A 21,490-nucleotide genomic window follows, 5' to 3' on the forward strand; every position below is an offset into this window, starting at 1 on the left:
CCGGACGTGCCTTGGGCAAGCCCAGTGGGGCTCCCCGAGTCCACACAACGTGAAGAGCATTGTTTTGCATGATTACCTGCCAGAACCAGGTGCCCTGGAGAATCACAAGACTGGTTCGGAAAAGTTGCAGCACAATATTGTCCCGGAGGATCACTTCTAGGAAGATGCTGAAAGCCCCTCCGAACACTGCACACAGCAGCAGGGAGTGGATGTGCTGGTCCAAGGGCGGCCGGTTATGGACGTGGTAGTAGAAGAGAAAACCTGCACAAAGCAATTTCAGCCATCACAGAGGAACTTGGGCAAGTCCATCTGGAACTTCTTCCGTTGCTAGAAATCCTTCCTACCCCTGTCTCACAGCTAGATTTTTCAGCAGTTGGGGAATCAGTTCATAGAACATTGCACGGCAACCAGCACAGATGAGGTTTATTTTGCGTATGTATGAAGTGGACGTAAGCTGCAAAGGCTGGATCTTTTAAAATCTCTCTCTACTTGATACAGGACGTGTAGGTGAGGCATGTTGCTGACCTGTGACGGATTGTGCATGCATGTACTTGAAATTCAGTTCTGCTCTCATTCAGCCAACCTTTTTATTTTTTATTTTTTCTGATTCTTCCTGAGGTGCAGGAGTAAGTGAGGTTGTTGGGTTACAGAATGCTCCTGTAGGAGTTCCTATTGGGAGCTCTGTCCTAGCTGCTGGGTGGGCCTCCTGAGGTTTGTGATGATGGGGTCCAGACAGCAACGCTCCAGGGTAGGAGGTGGAGTTCGGTTTCTCTTCCCCCAGCAGAGGAAGTGACCTTCTGGGGCGGTGGCATCCAGCCAGGGCTTGGAGAGTTACTGTGCGTCTCACTGCAATGTGTACACGTGCACTCGTACACATGAGCGTGGGGGGGGGGGGGGCAGCCAGTGTCTGTGCCCCGAGAGCCAGGGACTTCGGCTGCACATCTTATGTTTTCTTGTGCTGCTTTCTGGAACATGTCACCTGTATCCAGAGCACAGGGCCAAGCCCTGTTCAGGTGTTCTGAAATTCAGAGATTTGGGTTTTCTGGGGGAAAGTTACTGTATTGGCAGTATTTCTCATCTTTCTGCCCTGATCCCCCATAATCACAATTTATCCGTGTCTTGTTTTGTCCGTTTCCACCCGAATCCCTAAGTTACCTTCGGTGAATGTTGCCACAGCCATAACCAATCTGTCCAGCCCCAGGGGGACGTGGGTGATGAGATAGGTGAGCATATCCATGATTCCCGAGACGGCAAAGAACAAATACATGGTGCTGTGCTGCCAATTCATTAGCTTTACCCACTGGTTTTCATGGTACAGGTGGAGGTGGGGCCCGTCTGGGACGAACTGCTCTGCCAGGATCCCTGCAGGGGGATGAGAGTGCAAACTGAGGAGGGCAGAGGGGCTCCAGCACGGGCAGGAGACAGTACCCCTGCGGCCTGAGTGACGCTGAGCCCAGGGTGGAGGTGGCCTTGGGTCATGGGGCCTGCTCTGCTCCCTCAGATGCAGCTATCTGAGTGCAAGGTGAGGCATTTGCCGAGGAACCTGCGTAGACCCCTGACCTTTGTCGTTCCTTCGGGGTTGGGGTGTGAGGGAGGCAGCCATAGCAACAGCCACCTGGGTCCACAGGATATTTGCCTAGTCGCTGAGCGGAAAGCAAAGCATTTACCACATAAGTGAGAAGGTAGCTGATACATTAATCTTTGGGCTAAGTGAGCAAAAATCCTGGAAAGAAACCATTAGGTTGAAAATAATGGAATCCCAGCCGAGATACCCTGGTCGTAGAGATACTTGTGCATGTGCAAAGGGGTGAAACGCCCTTCTGAAAGCCCTTTTTGAAAATGCCCAGGTGTGTGTGGTCCTCAGGGAGACCTCGAAAGTGGTTTTCCTGAGCACAGAGTGAGCTCTGTGAGTCCTTCCCATGGCTTCAGGGCCCCGTGTCCTAAACACTGGGAGAACCGGGAGGCTCGCAGTTCTTAGCTCTTCTGCTCCATCACCTGTTTTGGAAGGCAAGAGATTGGCCTTTATGCCTGGTACCCAACATGTCCTTGGGGCCTAGAATAATCCTCCATGACAACCTTCTGGACCCTGTTCCCCGAACAGTTTTTTCTTAAACCCAGCCTCTCCCTGATTTATGTGTGAAGGATCAAGGAGTTGGTGGAGAGGAGCCCGGAGAAGGAAGTCCCACTGCACCAGAACAGAAGCTCTGTGAGGGCAGGGACTCTGGTTCCCCCAGCTGTGTCCCCCAAACCTGGAAGAGTGAGTTCCTGTACTGGGTGGGAGCTCAGGGAGATACTGTTGAATGAGTAGTATTTGCACCCAGCAAAGAGGCCAGATACTTTGCCAGCTCTCGTTTTCTCGGCAGCGTTGATGCTGTCCTTAGCACTGAAGCTGTGTAGTTCCTGTCACTTCTCGACTCCAGAAAGAGGAGATGCCCGAATGACTAGCAGATGGGAAAATTCAGCAGGACTGGGCAAACAAAGCTAAGTGCCTTTGCACACTCCAGAAGGAGCTCCTGGTGTTACTTCAGTTCCTCCTGAGACACTGTGGGCCTAAGATGACAAGTGGCTAGGTGCAGTTGCAGAACGAAGCCCCCCCCCCCCCCCCATGACAGGCTGATGCGGACGAAGAACACTTTGTGCTGTTGGCATGGCGGGCGCCTTCTCACGTGGCCACTAGTGGGGCGGAATGGATGGCGAGTCAGTGGGAGTGTGTGGGTTTTGTTGGAACGGGGCACAGTAAAGGGAGATCCCTTCCAGACAGCCCTCTGTTGGTTCCTTTAGTCCCTGCCCCTGCCTCTCTTACCGGCCGTCTAGCATACAGTCCCCATTTTTGTGATTGCTTGAGATGTGGGAGTGGAAGGTATGAATTAGGTGGTAACTACTCTTAAGATTCTAGTGGAGGAACAACTGGAAACATGATGACTTTTCTGAAACCAAATTCCACTTAGTACTTTCCCTTAGCTCGTGTACGTGAGCTTGCTCTTATTATTTTTTCTAACTTGTGTTTTATCTTTTTCCTTAAGTATGTCTTCTGTTCCTACAACTTACACCTACATCCTTCTAGGGCAAAGAATGTAGTTCATTTGGTAGTTTTTCATGGTGCACTATGATGTCAGGTGCTGTTAACAGTCACAAAGCTCAGGACACAACAGACTCTATAAAATATGTCGTGGCCAACTGAAAACCCTTGTTCTATTATCTGCCCATGGAAACAGCCATTTCACAGGGTCCAGAAAGTGGGTTAAAGTTTCGGGGTGTGATGGGGTGATCCCCTGGACCATATGGCCCCCTTCTTACCAACAACTGAAAACAAAGTTCTGATCGCAGCTTCAATGATCTCAAGACGCTGATGGTAATGAGTCAGTTGGCTGCTCTTCCCCTTCTGGCGGAAGTATATTAGTGGGTACTTCACCGACCACCACAGTCCAACTATCAAGAAGAAACTCCCTGGGAGAGCATGGCCCTTGAAGTTTGCCATCACTGTTCTTGAGCACCTGAGAAAACAGGGGACAGCTGTCAGGTGGCTGCATGAAGAGAACATAAATAGATATATTGGCAGGAAACACCGTATGTGACTGAGGATTCTAAATCATAAGCCATATTAAGAAGGATCCACTCATTCTCATAAGCCTTCGTGTTATGTCACTGAAGTCTTGTCTGCTGAGTAAGCACCCAAAAGAATACCTCTGGCCCTTAGGCTTTAAAAACATGGGTAAAATAGGAGCACCTGGGTGGCTCAGGGTCCTGGGATTGAGCCTGATGGCAGGCACCCTGCTCAGTGGGGGGCCTGCTCCTCCTCCTCCCCTCTGCCCCCTCCCTGCTCGTTCTATCTCTCTCCAATAGAATCTTAAAAAAAAAATGGATAAAATAAAAGGAGGTGTTGGGGAAGAAGATAGATATTTACTGATCACAGGGTAGGAAAGCCTAAAAATATTTACCTACATAAATATTTTATGTATCAAATACATCAGAAGGCAAACAGGTCAGGAAGACGTTTGTAATAGTTACGATAAATGGCTAATGTGTTAGTCTTTTGCAAATTAGTAAGAAAAAGACCAGAAAAATGGGCAAAAGACAGGAATGTGCAATTCACAAAATGATGCAAATAGATAAGTCTCCTTTTAATTGAAGATGTGCAAATGAAAGCACAGTATCATTTTCCACCTATTTTTTTAAGGACTTATTTGAGAGACAGCTGGAGTGAGCAGGAGTGGGAGGGGCAGAGGGAAAGAGAATCTCAGGCTCCCTGCTGAGTATGGAGCCCCCCCGTGGGGCTCAACCTCATGAGCCTAAGATCATGTTATCCCATTGTGTTCCCGGGAGGAGCATCAAGTGCCTGTGATCTGCACAGACTAGTCCAACCCTGGCCATCAGGGCTTCCACTCTCCTATCACTGGCTCCAAGGTCCGGGCTATTTCACATCCAATGCATTTACAGTTGAGGTTTCCACCCTTCAGCAAGAACTTTCACAAGCTTTTAAAAAAAAACCCTTAGAGTTAAGAAGTCAAATCATATTTAAAAGGCCTATAGTGAGAAGCAGCAGCCTCATGCTCCGACTTCCTCACCCACCAGTGAAGCCACTTTTACACCCTTTCCACGGTTTCATCTGGTATTTATGTGCATGATTTCTCATGAGTTTGTGAACGCTGCCATTTGTCCGTTTATCCTTATGAGGCATCATCTACCCGGGTCCTCGGGCTCTCTGCCAGCCTCTCCCTCCTCTTCACATCCACCGTGGTCATCTGACGGTCATTTGCCCAAATCATCTGTAGATTCAGAGTCCTTACCAGGGCCGCTAAGCCCTCCGCGATCCTGAGCTATCTCGTTGACCTCTCCTGCCCCTCCAGCCTGCACCTTGGGGTCCCGTCCATTGCCTCCCATTCCCAAGTACAGGCAGCTCGGGCTTTGGGGCTCTGTGTTATTCCTACCCGGTTTCCCACAGACAGCCAACAGGCCTCGCCTTCACTTGACTCAGGTCTCTGTCCAAATGTTCCTTTATTCCCTGACTACGTTGTATAAAGATGTAGGCATGTCCCATGTTTTAATTCAGGTCTACTTTTTTTTTTTTTAGAGAGAGTTTATCGTATGTTTATTATTCACAGTTAATCACTACCTACCAAATGGGATCCAGGTCTACTTCTTAATGTTCTTTAAAGTTTGCATGGGTCACTATCTGATATTACATATTGATTTTTTTTTAAGCATCCAGCTCTACCCACTGGAATATATATATATATAAAGTAAGGATTTGATCTGTTGTGTTATTGTTGTTCAGTGCTTACCGCAGGGCCTGACATAGTAAGCATTCAAATATTTGTGGAAGGAATACATGCTCATCCATGTAGTATATTGTGTTGTTTTCACCATTTTTTTTAGAGCTGTTTTAGGTACAACAAAATTCAGAGTAAGGTACAGAGATTTTTCATATACCTCTTGCCTGCACACATGCGTGGTCTCCCTCATTGATGTCACTCACCAGATTAGTGTTTTTTTTTTTTTTTTTAAACCACAGATGAATCCACATTGACATGTCATAACCACTCCAAAGTCACAGTTTACCTTAGGATTCACTCTTTTTACTTTTAAAGATTTTATTTATTAAAGAGAGAGAGAAACTATGTGAGCATGGTGGCGGGGAGCCTGACACGAGGCTGGATCCAGGACCTGGGGACCATGACCTGGCTGAAGACAGATGCTTAACGGACTGAGCCACCCAGGCGCCCCTAGGGCTCACTCTTGATGTGCATTCTATGGACTTGGACAAAATTATAATGACTTGTATCTGTCATTATAAATATCACACAGTATTTTCAGTGCCCTAAAAATTGTCTGTGCTCTGTCCATTCATCTCCCCCTCCCACTCCCGACACCACCCCTTTTTACTGCTGCCATAGTTTTGCTTTTTCCAGAACGTCAGACATTAGATTCGTATGTTATGTAGCCTCTTCAGATTGGCTTCTCATTTAGTAATATGCACTTCAGTTTCCTCTGTGGCTTGATTGCTTTTTTTTTTTTTTTAAGATTTATTTGAGAGAGAGAGAGAGAGAGAGAGAGAACTAGCACAAGCGGGAGAGGGGCAGAGGGAGAGAGAGAAGCAGATTCCCTGCTGAGCAGAGAGCCCAACATGGGACTCGATCCCAGGACCCGGAGATCATGACCTAGTTGGGAAGAACTGATCATGACCTGAGCTGAAAGCAGACGCTTAACCGACTGAGCCACCCAGGTGCTCTAAAACTTTATTAGGTTTTTAATTTTAATTCCAGTGTAGTTAACATATGTGTAATATTAGTTTTAGACACACAATATAGTAATTCAAAAAAATATGGAACACTTCACAAATTTGCATGTCATGCTTGTGCAGAAGCCTTGCTAATCTATATCATTCTAATTTTAGTACTTGTGCTATACAGTCTTACATTTTTCAGGAAGTAGAGACAGATATATAGTCTTATATTTAATTACATATTTACCATTTCTTGGGTTCTTCATTCCTTCCTGTGCATTTGAATAACCCTCTGATCTCATTTACTTCCAACATGAAGGATATTCTTTAATATTTCTTATAAAGCAGTTCCGTTACCATGAATTTGTTTATTTGGAAATATCTTATTTCACCTTCATTTTTGAAGAATAGTTAGGCTGGATATAGAATTCTTAGTTGGCAGTTTTTCCTTTCAACACTTTGATCATGTCATTCCACTGGCTTCTGGCTGATGAGAAGTCAGCTATTAATGATCTTGTTATTCCCCAGTGAGTTACGGTCACTTCTTTCCCTGCTTTCAAGATTTTCCTGTTATCTTTGGCTTTCAGCAGTTTGACTATGATACATCTTTGTGTGATTCTTTTTGTGTTTCGTTGGTGTTTTTTATCTTGGCTGAGCTTCTTGAGTCCATAGTTTAATATCTTTCATCAGACTTGGGAAGTGTCCAGCCATTATTTCTTCAATTATGTTTTCTGACTCCCCTTCTCTCTATATATACCCCTTCTTCCCTGCTCATTTCCTTGTTGAACCCATAGAGCCAAGGATTTTCAGCCACTCAGTTACCACCCTGAATTGCATGTTTCCCCTGGCAGCAAAACGCCTTGTTTTCAGAGCTAGCAGCACATTACTTAAAAGTCATTGAGTGAGTAAAGGCAGCAGTCCCAGGGAAAAGGCCATGGCCTCCAGCTGCTTCTACCTGAAGATCTAGGAGCTTTTCAGAAATAAAAGCTTCTTTTGAGAGTTGAGCTGAACTACTCCATAGTATTGTGTGGCCAGGTGGCCTGTGGGGGCCTTGAACTGCTGTGAGCTCTCTTGCAATCATTGCCCAGAGAATACAGCAGACTCCTGAGTAAACCTAAGTTCCTGATATGGCCCCCAGTGGCCCTTGAGGTGAGCAGTCTCCCCCCACCTCCTAGGGCCTTCCCCTTGTGCATCCTTACATAAGACCCCTGGGAAGCTTATCAAACTCCTGTTCTCTCTGGTTTGAACTAACCAATCCAGGCTCAGCCTGGGAATCCCAAAGGTTCCACTTGACCCTATAAAGGTATGTGCCCCAGGTCCTGTCACACTCTCCACCAAGGCGCCCTGCTTTGACCTCCCCAGATGGCCCCTTGCAGCGTGCCTTGAATCTTCTCCAGAACCTGTAAGAAATAAAATTCTCTATTTTGATAGTAATCCTTTTTTGCACAGAGACTTACCAACAGACACCCCGTGACTCTACTTAACAAATATTCCTGTTTTTTTTTCTTTTTAAGATTTTATTTATTCATGACAGACACACAGAAAGAGAGGCAGAGAGAGGCAGAGACACAGGCAGAGGGAGAAGCAGGCTCCATGCAGGGAGCCCAACGTGGGACTCGATCCCGGGTCTCCAGAATCAGGCCCTAGGCTGAAGGTGGCGCTAAACCACCGAGCCATCCGGGCTGCCCCAACAAATATTCGTTTAACTGAGTCACAACAGCTTCTTAATTTGTTGTTTGACTTTGGTTAAATTCCAGTTCCTGGAAATGGCTGGTTTTAACAATTTCGCCTAGTTTTATACATTTTTTTTTGTTTTGTTTTTGCAGAAAGAAATTGCCTATCTATTCATGCTGCCATAACTGGAAGGCCCTCTTCTCATTCCTTTAAAACCCTATATTGATCAACATTTAAAAAAAAAAATGGTCTCCATTTTTGTTTAATGTTTAACACAGGTCCCTTTTATGATCAAGCCTGTTACAGCCAGAAGTGCAGAAAAACCAGCTTTGCAAATCCTTCCTGTCCTTCCCCATTTTTCTGAGGAGCAATACTCTGAATAAAAGCAGAGTCCTTGTCTGTTCATACCAAGTTGCCAAGCCCCACCCTTCCCTTTTGCCTGGTTTCAGATTCATGTTAGTGGATGGCAGTATATCGTAGAAACTCTTTCTAAACTTATGCTACTTGGAAGGCTGAGGACCTTGATTTGGTGAAGGAGAGGAGCAGGGAGAGAGATTCCTTGCAATAACCAATTATTAGATTAGTTTATTTGATTAGGACATGTGGTAGAGATAAAGGACGGGTCAGTTCCAACAAGGAGGAACAAGGCAGTAACTCACTTTGAAAAGAAAAATAAAGACTTCTAATAATTTGGATAACACCATTCAAATAGGCTAAGTCCCTGAGAGTCTAGTTTTTAAAAATTATTTATTTATTAAAGATTTTATTTATTTATTTATTTATTTATTAAAAGATTTTATTTATTTATTCATGAGAGACACAGACAGAGGCAGAGAGAGAAGCAGCCTCCCAGGATCACACCCTATGCCAAAGGGAGATGCTCAACCATTGAGCCACCCAGGTGTCCCTTTATAAGACAATTTAAAAATAAACATTAAAAAAGCAAATGTTTAAGGGATAAACTCTTTAGAATTACACTATAAAATACTTCAGAGGTGCCTGGGAGGCTCAGTCCGATAAGCATCCAACTCTTGATTTGAGGTCAGCTTTTTTTTTTTTTTTTTTGGAAGACTCCATAGGGCTTGAACTCACAACTCTGAGATTTATATATTTACTTTAAAAAAGATTTTATTTATTCATGAGACAGAGAGAGAGGCAGAGACACAGGCAGAAGGAGAAGCAGGCTCCCTGCCGGGGAGCCCGATGCGGGACTCATCACGCCCTGAGCTGAAGGTAGATGCTTAACTGCCTAGCCACCCATGCATCCCACAACCCTGGGATTTAAAAAAATCTAAGGAAGACCACAGAGTGGAAAACATCAGAAAGTGCTTCTGCAAAGACAAGCTTCCTAACTTTCTTATTTTAATATATTTGCTCTTTTTTTTGATATTGCATGAGATAGAATGGGAATGTAAAGGGAGGACTGAGTGTTCTGGAGAGGTAGTAGCTTTAAGTGAAAGCTGGCAACTGAGAAGTTTGGGCAATTTTTCTGGTCCTAAGATCACTGGAAAAGGAACATAATTTGCATAAGAGTTTGACATGCTTTTTCTTGTCCTCCTTATCTTTAACCATTTCCCCTTCTACATTCTCTGTTTTTAATTTGAGATAAGTGAAATGGAAGACCAGTTGAAGGTGTCCAGAAGAGAAAAAGGAAGGGAAGAGTAAGGAAGAGTGGAGGACAGGGAATAAAGGACAGAAGAGTCACAGAAGTAGAGAGAGGCAGTGAGTGGAGGTGAGGAGAAATTATGGTTGGTGCCATTTGCCTGTACTTAAAAATAAAACTTGATACGGTGCCCTTTGTTCTTAAACGTAGTCCACATTTTCCCTTATTTTAGACAAAAAAAGTAGTGAAAGGATGTATGTAAATAAGCGAGATAATTAGAAAAATAAGAAAATAGAATTTTATTTTCTTCCTTGAGTGCCTGGGCTTAGCACCCAGCACTCTCTAACATCAGAACAAAGGACTTGGCAGTCACGAGGGGGGCAGGAATTAAAGCCAATTTCTAAAAAAAAAAATTAAAAAAAAAAATAAAGCCAATTTCTTCCAGTCTGAGATGACAGGATACAAAATTTATAGATTACCAAATATCCCAGAGAACCTGGACCTCTTCTTAGTTCTAGCCATACATTTGACCTAATTATGGTTTATCTTCACCATGAGATATTATGTAATCATTAAAAAGAATGACTTAGAGCTATACCAGCTGCCCTGGAAGGTTTCCCATGAGATAGTCGGCCTAGACAAGCAAGATGGAAAAGACTACTTATAAGAGGGCCCTATTTTGAGCACCAATGGTAATGTCCTGCATATACGTATTCCAGATGTATTCAGCTAGATGATGATATGAAGTGGGAAGGCAATACGGACAAGTGCTTTAAGGGTATTTAACACTATTCATTAAGTATTTCTGGCTCTCTGTCTTCTAATCACATGGTATGACTGCACTTTCGGGCCTTCCTGTGCTTGGGTGGGGTCTTCTGAATTCTGGGCAGAAGTGACACGTGTTAGGGATGGGCAGAAACACATAATTGGCAGCTCAAGACCCCAGAACACACTTCCCTTTACCACATTCTGTCAATGTTCATGACAGTAGCTCTTCCATCAGCCTAGATCCCAGAGTGAGGAGACAGGGAGCAGAGCCCCACACAAGCCATGATGAGCACGTGGCCTGCGAAAAATGAACAGGTGTAATGAGCCACTAAACTTTGCAGTTCGTTCTTATCCAGCATAACCTAAGTTGTTATGAGTCCTACAGATATATCCCGGGTCAACAATTATGGGTGGGTAGGGCACTCGGGCTTTGTAGTTGTGTTTCTTTTTTCTCTTCTTTCTCTCTTCTCTTCTCTTCTCTTCTCTTCTCTTCTCTTCTCTTCTCTTCTCTTCTCTTCTCTCTCTTCTTCTCTCTTCTCTTCCTTCTCTTTTCCTTTTCTTTCTTTCTTTCTTTCTTTCTTTCTTTCTTTCTTTCTTTCTTTCTTCTTTTTCTTTCTTTTCTTTCTTTCTTTCTTTCTTTCTTTCTTTCTTTCTTTCTTTCTCTTTCTTTCCTTCTTTCTTTCTTTCTTTCTTTCTTTCTTTCTTTCTTTCTTTCTTTCTTTCTTTCTTTCTTTCTTTCTTTCTTTCATTCATTTTATTTGAGAGAGAGAGAGCACAGCAGGAGGAGCAATAGACAGGGGAGAAGCAGGCTCCCAGCTGAGCAGGGAGCCTGACAAGGGAGCCTCGGATCATGACCTGAGCCAAAGGCAGATGCTTAACCAACTGAGCTGCCCAGGTGCTCACTTTTATAGCTTCTATAAAAAAATATTGGAAACCTTTTCTATATCCAGGGAGGAAGTTATGGGGCCATAAAGAATGGCAGAATTTGTACCAAAAAGGTGCCAAACACTATTTTGGCAACTTTTATCTAAAACTGTCCAGACTCCCCCCTTTTCTTTCTGGTATCAGACACATATTCTCTTTCAAAATGGTGCCTATGTTCTTCTACTCACATTCTACTGCCCTGCCTTAAGAGACCCCAAAATTAAAATTCAGGCAAGCAGGGGTCTGTTTGTTACATTGTAAGGTTAACCTTTATTTCCATTTCTCCAGGTACCCCCCCCCCCATTCTCAATAGGGGGCAACTGACACTTTGGGTTGTTGTCACGACTGGGGATGACGGTGGCATTGTGCACATCTAGTGGGTAAAGACTGGAAGTGCTGCTGAGCATCTTGTAATGTGCAGGACACCCCCCACAACAATTACGCAGCTCAACTCTCAATAATGCTGGGGCCATGAAACCCTGCTCTCTTCGAGGCCAGCTTCCTATCCTGCTTTTTTTCTGAAGGAAGCAGAGGTCAGGTTGCCTTTATTTCTTTGTTTCTTATGTTACCACTTACTAGAATGTTCTACACTCAGAACTGTTAATGGAGCATGAGCGTACTTCCCTAGCAATTTTCTCCCTTGCTTTCCATATGCTCTTTTTTTTTAAATGGATTTTTATTTATTTATTTTTAAAGATTTTATTTATTCATGAGAGACTCACAGAGAGAGGCAGAGACACAGGCAGAGGGAGAAGCAGGCTCCATGCAGGGAACCCAATGTGGGACTCGATCCCCAGACCCCAGGATCACGCCCTGGGTTGAAGGCAGACCCTCAACCACTTGAGCCACCCAGGTGCCCCTGCTCTTTTTTTTTTCTAAGTAACAGCTTTATTGAGATCTATAATTCACATACCATTTTCACTGACAGTGTAAACTTCAATGGTTTTGAGTATATTCATGGAGTTGTACAACCAATCACCAGTCAGTTTTAGAACATTTTCATTACCCACAGAAAGATTCTCCTAACCCATGAGTGACTTTCCCAAGTCTCCCTACCTCCAAAGCCCTAGAGAACCACTAATCTATTTTATATCTCTCTTGATTTACCTATTCTGGACATTTTATATAAATTGAATCATACAACATGTAGTCATTTGAGACTGGCTTTTTTTTTTTTTTAATGTAGTTTAGTCATTCATTTACTTCTTTAAATAATCACTACACCCAGCGTGGGGCTCGAACTTACAACCCCAAAGATCAAGAGCCATGTGTTCCCCTGACTGAGCTAGCGAGGTGCCCCGAGACTGGCTTCTGTCTTTTTTTTTTTTTTAAGTTACTTTTTTTTTTTTAAGATTTTATTCATTTATTCATTAGAGACACACACAGAGAGAGAGAGAGAGAGAGAGAGAGAGAGAGGCAGAGACACAGACAGAGGGAGAAGCAGGCTCCATGCGGGGAGCCTGACATGGGGCTTGATTCCGGGTCTCCAGGATCACACCCTGGGCCGAAGGCAGCACTAAACCACCCGGGCTGCCCTGGCTTCTGTCTTTTAGCCTAAGTTTCCAAGGCTCATCCATGTTGCAGCGTGCATCACTACTTACTCCTTTCCATGGCTAACTCTCTCATTGCAGGCATATACTGCAGTTATTGGTTTGCTAGGGTTGTTGTAACAAAGCTGCCCACACTGGGTGGTTTAAAAAACAGAATTTATTTTCTCATGGTCCCGGATGTTAGAAGGTCAAGCTGTCTGCAGGTTTGGCTTCTTCTGAGGCCTCTGTCCTGGCCTTGGAGATGGCTGTCTCCTCTCAGTGTCTTCATACACATCTTCCCTTGGTGTGTCCCTGTGGCATCTTCTTATAAGGGTAACAGATTAGATCAGAGCCCTCCCTGATGACCTCATTTTAACTTAATTACTTCTTTAAAAACCATATCTTCAAATAGTCACCTTCTGAAGTACTGGAGTTAGGACTTCAACAACATATGAATTGGGGGGCAGGGAGCATAATCTAGCCCATAACACCACATTTTATTTATTGTTCATCACTTAATTGACAGTTCCATATAGTTTTATAGATTTAATTACTAAATCATTATAGGGGCACTTGGGTGGCTCAGTCGGTTAAGCATCTGCCTTTGCCTCAGGTCATGATCCTGAGGTCCTGGGATCAAGCACTGTGTTGGGCTCCCTGCTCCATGGGGAGCCTGCTTTCTCTCTCTCTCTCTCTCTCTCTCTTTCTCATGAATAAATAAATCACTATAAAAGACAACTCATATGTATCAAAGAAGTCACTATGAAGATTTCAGCCACCTTACTAAGTATTCCTGCTTTGTGTTCCTGGGAGTTTTTCCTAATGAATCTGAAAGTCACCCTCCTCTTGTGGTCCTAGAAGTCTCAGTGCTTTCTTGTTAATTCTCGTTTTCTTTTTCAAATAACAGCCTTGTTGACATATAATTCCTATATCATAAAATTCACTCCTTTAAAGTGTATAATTTAGTGATTGCTGGTATAGTCACAGTAGTGCAACCATTACCACTTTCTGATTTTAGAACATTTTCATCAACCCCAAAAGAAATCCCATACCCCTAGCAGTCATTCCCCATTTCCTCCCAACCCCACTGATCCTTGCAGTCACTAGTCTACTTTCTGTCTCCATGGGGTTGCCTATTCTAGATATTTTGTATAAGTGGAATCATATATCTCTGCTTCTTTCACTTAGCATGGTTTCCAGGTGCATCCATCTTGCAGCATGCATCAGTGCTTCATTCCTTTTTATTGTTGTTGCTTTTAGAGGGAGAGAGAGAGAGTGCAAGCAGGAGGAGGAGCAAAGGCAGAGGGAGAGAGAGAATCCTCGAGCAGACTCCCCACTGAGCATGGAGCCCAGCTTGGAGGGCTCCATGTCATAACACAGGGATCATCACCTGAACCGAAACTAAGAGTTCAATGCTTACCACCCGAGCCACCCAGATGAGCCCATTCCTTTTTATTATTGAATAATACTTCATTGTACAGATCTGTCACATTTTGTTTGTCCATTCATCTAGTTTTTAAATTTTTTTTTTTAGCTTTTTAAGATTCTATTCATTTATTCACGAGAGTCATGCACACAGAGAGAAGCAGAGGGAGAAGCAGGGCTCTATGCAGGGAACCCAATGAGGGACTCGATCCCAGGACTCGAGGACCGCACCCCAGGCGGAAGGCAGGTGCTAAACTGCTGAGCCACCCAGGGATCTCTCATCTAGTTTTTAAATTTTAATCTTTAAAATTTTTAATTGACGTATAGTTGACATAATATCCATTCATTTGTGGATGGATATTTGGGTTGTTATGCATAATGATGCTATGAATATTGGTGTACATATTTTTGTGTACCTATGTTTTCATTTCTCTTGGGCATATACCTATGAGTGGAATTGCTTGGTCATATGATAACTTTATGTTCAACATTTTGAGGAATGACCAGATTCTTTTCCAAAGTGGCTGCACCACTTTCCAATCTCACCAGCAGTGTATGAGGTTACCAATTTCTCCACATCCTTGTTAACACTTACTATGTTCATCTTTTTTGTTTTAGCCATTCTCATAAAGTATATCTCATCATTTTGTTTTGTTTTGCTTCCCTAATGATTAGTGATGTGAAGCATCTTTTTGTGAACTTATTGGGCATTTGTATATGTTCTTTGGAGAAATGCCTATTCAAATTCATTGCCCATTTAAATTTTTTTAAATTGAGTTGTAATAGTTCTTTATATTATTGTAGATACGAGTCCCATATCAGATATATGATTTGAAAATACTTCCTCTGTTTTTGTGGGTTGTCTTTTTACTTTATTGTGTCCTTTGCAGCACAGAAGCTTCTGATTTTGATGAAGTCCAGTTTATCTGTTTTTTTCTTTTGTTATTTATGCTTTTGGTGTCATACCTAAGAAATCATTGCTTAACTCAAGGGCATGAAGATTCACTCCTCTGTTTTCTTGTAAGATTTTTACAGTTTTAGCTTTTACATTTATGTCTATGATCCATTTTAAGTAACTTTTGTATATGGTGTGAGGTAGTGATCCAACTTCATTTTTTGCATATCCAACTGTCCCAGCCATCTGTTGAAAAGATTCTTCTTTCCCCCACTGAATTCTGTTGGTGCCTTTGTCTGTCTACCCTTCTACTCTTGAAAATTGATTTCAGGGCAGCCCAGGTGGCTCAGTCGCCACAGCCCAGGGTATGATCCTGGAGTCCTGGGATCAAGTCCCACGTCAGGCTCCCTGGATGGAGCCTGCTTCTCCCTCTGCCTGTGTCTCTGCCTCTCTCTCTCTCTCTCTCTCTCTGTCTCTCATGAATAAATAAATAAAATCTTAAAAAAAAGAAAATGGATTTCATCAATCTTCAGAGAAGGGCCTTGCCTAAATAAGGTGAAACTCTGGTGAAGAAAGAATAATTCAACTATTATGACACATACATTAAATATTTTAATAGCGTATGCAGAGTAATGACAATGAAAGGAGGATTCTGACTCACCTTGGAATCAGAAATAGAACGATTATAGAGGGAAGTGTCCCTAAAACTTCCTTGAAAAACAGGTAAGTGTAAGTAGTGTGGGTACAGTGCCAGGTAGAGCAAATAGTACGTGCAACTAAGAAGCAGGTGCAGCCAATCATCCATATAGTTAGAATGGAGCTAGGTCACATTGCTTACTCTCTTTACCCTATCATTCCCACCTTCTTTACCAAGAAGGACCAAATGTCAGCGTCTTCCATGGGTGGAATTCATTAAACCTTGAAATAATCTCAGATTGAGAATGAACAAAACAGTATACTTAAAAGTCAAATCAACCAAACATTGTGGTCCTGTGTGCCCAAGAGTCTCTGGAAAGCATATGAACTCACAAATGGGCCTGAGGAAAGTCAAGTTAGAGAAGACACAAGTCAAGTTTTATATTGGTTCAGATGCATTCTATGTCCTAGATTTGCCTAAAGGAAACTGAGTTCCTACATGTTCCTTTATGGGGAAATATAGTCGCATAAGAGAAAGAACATGAACTATGGAGTGTCAGTCCTTGCTTTGCTACTTCTACTGGTAGGACCTTCCACAAGTTCCCCAACATCTCTGAATTTCAGTACCCCACTTCTTCCAAAACAGGTTCCTTAACAGAAGCATCTTATGAGGGTTAATGGAGAGCATCTAGCAACTACCTAGAGTAAGTATTTAACAAATGTTAGTTTCTTCTCTTCTCTAGAGTTCTTACACTTATTCTCCACAATTAATGGGGGGAGAAACCTGGGTTTCTCTCTTGGGGGAAGTATAATTATTGAACTAAGACTGCTGTCCTTTGCTTTTAGTACCTAATTCCAAGTAGGGAGAGGGGAATCATGTTGAACCTTTATCTGACTCTGGAGAGGGTAGTTGTTGAATATCTTTTTAATAGGAATGGGATATGTTTTTAGTCAGTAGGCAAGTAGTTATGGGGAGAATATAGTGTATTATTTTACTCCATGACATGGTTTTTATACTTTTTGAATCTGTCCTTGCCAACAGAAACACTCAGGTGGCTTCTGGTCTGAGTTTACTTTGGCATACAACCAGTCCTACCTGACTCAGCTTTCTGTTACTCTGCAAATAACAAGCTTAAAACCCCTCCTTCTATGAGCTGCTTAGTCGTAAAATGCAGAGGAAGTACAAGGTACAGAGTTGAAAGTTCTTTGTTGCCTACAGCTGATGTGGATGGTGCTTTAGTCCTGAACTTCAGCCAGAGCGTATCCCTGCTCTATAGTAGTCTGAGAGCCTTTAAGACACTTCGGAGCCCATCATTCTTTTTAAAATTTTATACCTACTACTGTCATTTTTACTTTCTCTGTCGATGGGTAGGTGGGTCCTTGGAACAACTGGTCAGAAGGCATAAGACCAAACTAAGAATCTTAACCTCATTCTGGCATGAGTTCATGAGCTATGGAACAAAATTCTATGAACAAGAGCTCAGTTACTGCCCAGCAGTATTTCATTTCTAAGCAAAATATGGTCCTTATTCCTGCTTTCTTTTTTTAAAAATTTTTTCCCTATGATCCTATTAAATACAATAGTATTTAATACTGAGTGCTGAGGAAATAATAAAATAAGTAAGAAATGACCCCTCCTAAAATTGTGTGGAACCAGCAAAGACCCCGAATAACTGAAGCAATCTTAAAAAAGAAGAACAAAGCTGGAAGCATCACAATTCTGGACTTCAAGGTACATTACAAAGTTGTATTCATCAAAACAGTATGGTATAGCCATAAAAATAGACACACAGATCAATGGAACAGAATAGAAAATCCAGAAATAAGCCCACAGTTATATGGTCAATTAATCTCTGACAAAGCAGAAAAGAATATCTACTGGGAGAAATACAATCTCTTCAACAAATGGCATTGCGAAAGCTAGACAGCAACATGCAAAAGAATGGAACTGGACCACTTTCTTATATTACATAAAAATAAATTCAAAATGGATTAAACACTTAAATGTCAGAACTGAAGCCATAAAAATCCTAGAAGAGAGGACAGGCAGTAATTTTGCTGACATTAGCCATAGCAACTTTTTTTCTAGATAGGTCCCCTGAGGCAAGGGAAATGAAAGCAAAAATAAACTATTGGGACTACCTCAAAATAAAGTTTCTGCACAGTGAAGGAAATAATCAGAAAAACGAAACAGCAACCTATGGAATGGGAGAAGATATTTGCAAATGACATATTCAATATACTGAATAACTTACAAAACTCAACACTCAAAGACCAAATAATCCAATTAAAAATGAGCAGAAGATCTGAGCAGACATTTCTTGAAAGAAGACATCCAGATGGCCAACAGACACATGGAAAGATGCTCAACATCACTAATCACCAGGGAAATGAAAATCAAAACTGTAAGATATCACCTCACACCTGTCAGAATGGCTAAAATCAACAACATAAGAAACAACAGTTGTTGGTGAGGATGTGGAAAGAAAGGAACCCTCATGCACTGTTGATGGGAATAGACTGGTGCAGCCACTGTGGAAGACAGTATGGAGGTTCCTCAAAAAGTTAAAAATAGAACTACCATACGATCCAGCAATCACATTACTGAATGTTTACCCAAAGAATACAAAGATGCCAGTTCAAAGGGATTCATGCACCCCTATATTTATAGCAGCATTAAATAAATACAATAGCCAAAATATGGTAGCAACCCAAGTGTCCATTGATCGATGAATGGATAAAGAAGAGTGGTACACACACACACACACACACACACACACACACACACACAGAGACATGCATACATACAATGGAATATTACTCTGCCATTAAAAGAATGAAATCTTGCCATTCTCCATGACATGGGTGGGACTGGAGAGTATTACGCTAAGTGAAATAAGTCAGAAAAAAAGACAAATACTGTATGATATATCATTCATATGTGGAATTTAAGAAACAAAGGGGAAAAATGAAGAGAGACAAATCAAGAAACTATCAAGCCCTTAACTCTAGAGAACAAATTGATGGTTACCAGAAGAGAGGTGGGGGGGAGGGTGAAATAGATGATGGGGATTAAGGAGTACACTTGTCAAGATGAGCGCTGGGTGATTAAAATAAAAACTTAAAAAAGAATTGACTCTTACCCATAAGGAGTTTATAATCTAGTGAGGAGCTTGTGAAAGGTTGAATGTCCAGATTGCGATCCTGTATTCACAGAGGGGCTGGCACTTGACCTGGGTCTTTCTTGATTGCCACTTTCAAACTGTCATGAAAATTAGGCAGTCTTACTGGAATCCTAAATTAAAGACTGAAGAAGAAATCTGGGCTAAGTTCCATGATTTCTCAAGAACTAATAAAGAACACTGACCTCTGAGTCAGCTGACCTGGGTTCTAGCCCACATTTTGCTATGAATTTACTTTGTGATCTTGAGCAAGATATGTGACTTCTCAGGATCATAAGTTCCTTGTTACAGGATAGTTTGGAGGAGGTAATCTCCACGGCTTCTCCTAATTCTAAAATAACTTTTTGTGTTTGCTCCTAACACATCACAAAAATGAAATGAAAAATGAAAAGGACAGAGTAGGTTCAGACATAGGAGAGAAGTTAAATGGAGCTAAAATAGTGGAGTCACCAAGGAGGACCAGCAGTCACTTCAGCATACATTAGAGCAAGAGGAGCATCTCTGGACTTGAAATGTTGGCTTATTTTTTAAGCAAGAAGGAAAAAAATTTTAATATGTTTTTCCTTCCTTCTGTACTATCTATGACCAAGATGGATGCCAGGCCTCCTACTTCACTCAGCAGTGCTTCTTGTCACATGCAAGGTCTTGCTTCCATTTCCTACAGACTGGTTTTGAAAACCCATCACTTCCCTCAAAACTGAGTTCACTCGACTCTGAGCAAACCTTCCTTCTTCCATGAACATAATAGAGACTATAAGGCACCAATCACATCAATTTCCCCTTCTTCACCTCAAATTCCATATACATCCACACCTGTTGTTCTCAAATTCACCCCTCTGATAGGCCAATCTTCCATCTGTGTCCTCTAGGTCTACTCCTATTACTCATGAACTTTTCTCTTTGTTGCCTTCTTCTCTTTGCCTACAACCAGGCCCAAGACTTTTTCCACACAAAATAATAGAAGAAAAAGAAATAAAAATCTGCTCTGACCCTGGATCTCTGAAGAACCACTTTGTATCTTGCTTCCTATTTACTATAGGAATAGGAATAATAAAAATAACATAGCTAATGTATGTAAAAATTATGAAGAATAACTGTGTCCCATGACCCAGCTTAAGAAAGAGAACATTACTAATATCCTTGGAGCTTCCTGTTGACACCTCCTTGATGGCTTCCCCCTTTCTTCCCTCTTGAGTAGTAAGTATCATTTTGAATTCTGTGTTTAGTGTTCACTCACTTTTGTTTTACTATATACTACATACATTTGCTATGTATGTTATCTTCAAATAACATATAGTTTTGCAAACTTTTAAACTATATATATATCTACTAGTGTAGATATAGATATACATCAACTAGATGTAATATATATATATATATATATATATATATATATATATATACACATATATATATATTCTCAGAATATGTGGATCTTTTTCTAACCATCTCCCCTAGTCCAGAGCCCAAATGCCTTTGGTACTAGGTTTATTTATTTTTTTAAAACAGATTTTTTTTTATTTATTTATTCATGAGAGAGGCAGAGACATAGGCAGAGGGAGAAGTAGGCTCCCTGTAGGGAACCCGATGCAGAACTCGGTCCCTGGACCAGGATCATGCCCTGAGCCGAAGACCGATGATCAACCGCGGAGCCACCCAGGCATCCTGATACTATGTTTATTTACAGATAATTAGAAACAATTTCTAATATTAAAATTTTTGGAAAGTCAGTAATTATTGAACTAAATTACCACTTAAATGAAATTTTCTTTGGATAGAAAGGAATTTGATGGTTTTGTGTAATGCAATCAAACATTGTCAAAATCAGTTAAATTTCTTGGAGGAAACCTGGAAAGACAATTGCTTTCTCCCTTTACTTCTCTTCCTTCACCACCACAACACTGAAAGTGTGTTTGTAGGTGTCACCAAATGATCTCCATATTGTTTCACCAATGGAAATCTTTAAAATATTATCTGAATAGATCCTTCTTGTTCTTGTGATACCTTCTTTAGTTGACACTGTCACTTAGTCACTATTTTTGGAATTTATTGTTTTTGGCTTTCATGATACTATTCTGTCCTCATACTCTTCATCTTCTGTAATTTTCCTCTCCTCTGAAGGGTACTTTTCTTTTCCCTATCTCTTAAACACTAGTAGACTTTGGTCCACTCTTCTTCAGTATATCTCCTTCTTGCAAGAACTCATACACACCCATAGTTCAATTACCACTTGCACGCTCATGACTCTTATCTCTAGTCTTGACCTCTTCCCTGAGTTTCAAACTCACGTATCTAACAACCTGCTGAGCTGATAGACACACACATAAACACACAGATTCTTCATAGACACCTCAAAGTTAACATGTTCCAAACAGAATTCATCATTTTCCTTCCACACCGAAATTGGCTTCTCTTCTGTATCTCAGACTCGGGTAATGGCTTAGCACCCAGTCACTCCTAATGTCAGATTCCTACGACTCATCCTAGATATCCCCTTCATCTCTCATTCTGCCCCGCAGTGTCCCAATTTCCCAAGAGACTAAGATATTCTGCTTATTTTGCTTCCCCAATTTTTCTCTGTTTCCTTCCTGTTCCTACAATATGACCTCACTTAGGCTCTCATTGTCTTTT

General features: G+C 41.8%; 1 protein-coding gene and 1 pseudogene across 4 annotated transcripts in view; both read right to left on the reverse strand.

Moving 5' to 3' along the window:
• The window catches only part of TMEM45B (transmembrane protein 45B), a 33,178-nt gene that overhangs the window by 2,656 nt on the left and 9,032 nt on the right, over positions 1-21,490 (reverse strand). For 3 of the 4 annotated variants that reach the window (XM_038535651.1, XM_038535648.1, XM_038535649.1), the window contains exons 2-4: positions 3,298-3,494; positions 1,156-1,362; positions 77-261 (exon numbers count right to left, since the gene is read on the reverse strand). In XM_038535651.1, coding sequence (XP_038391579.1) covers positions 77-261; positions 1,156-1,362; positions 3,298-3,478 — 573 coding nt within the window. In that variant the 5' untranslated portion in view covers positions 3,479-3,494. Of the gene's footprint in view, positions 1-76; positions 262-1,155; positions 1,363-3,297; positions 3,495-18,820; positions 18,964-21,490 lie in introns of those variants that run through there. The other variant, XM_038535650.1, reaches the window with a different exon arrangement.
• LOC119872048 lies at positions 6,317-6,408 on the reverse strand (annotated as a pseudogene).

Source organism: Canis lupus, chromosome 5 (genome assembly GCF_011100685.1).
Source record: "Canis lupus familiaris isolate Mischka breed German Shepherd chromosome 5, alternate assembly UU_Cfam_GSD_1.0, whole genome shotgun sequence".
Classification (NCBI taxonomy): domain Eukaryota; kingdom Metazoa; phylum Chordata; class Mammalia; order Carnivora; family Canidae; genus Canis; species Canis lupus.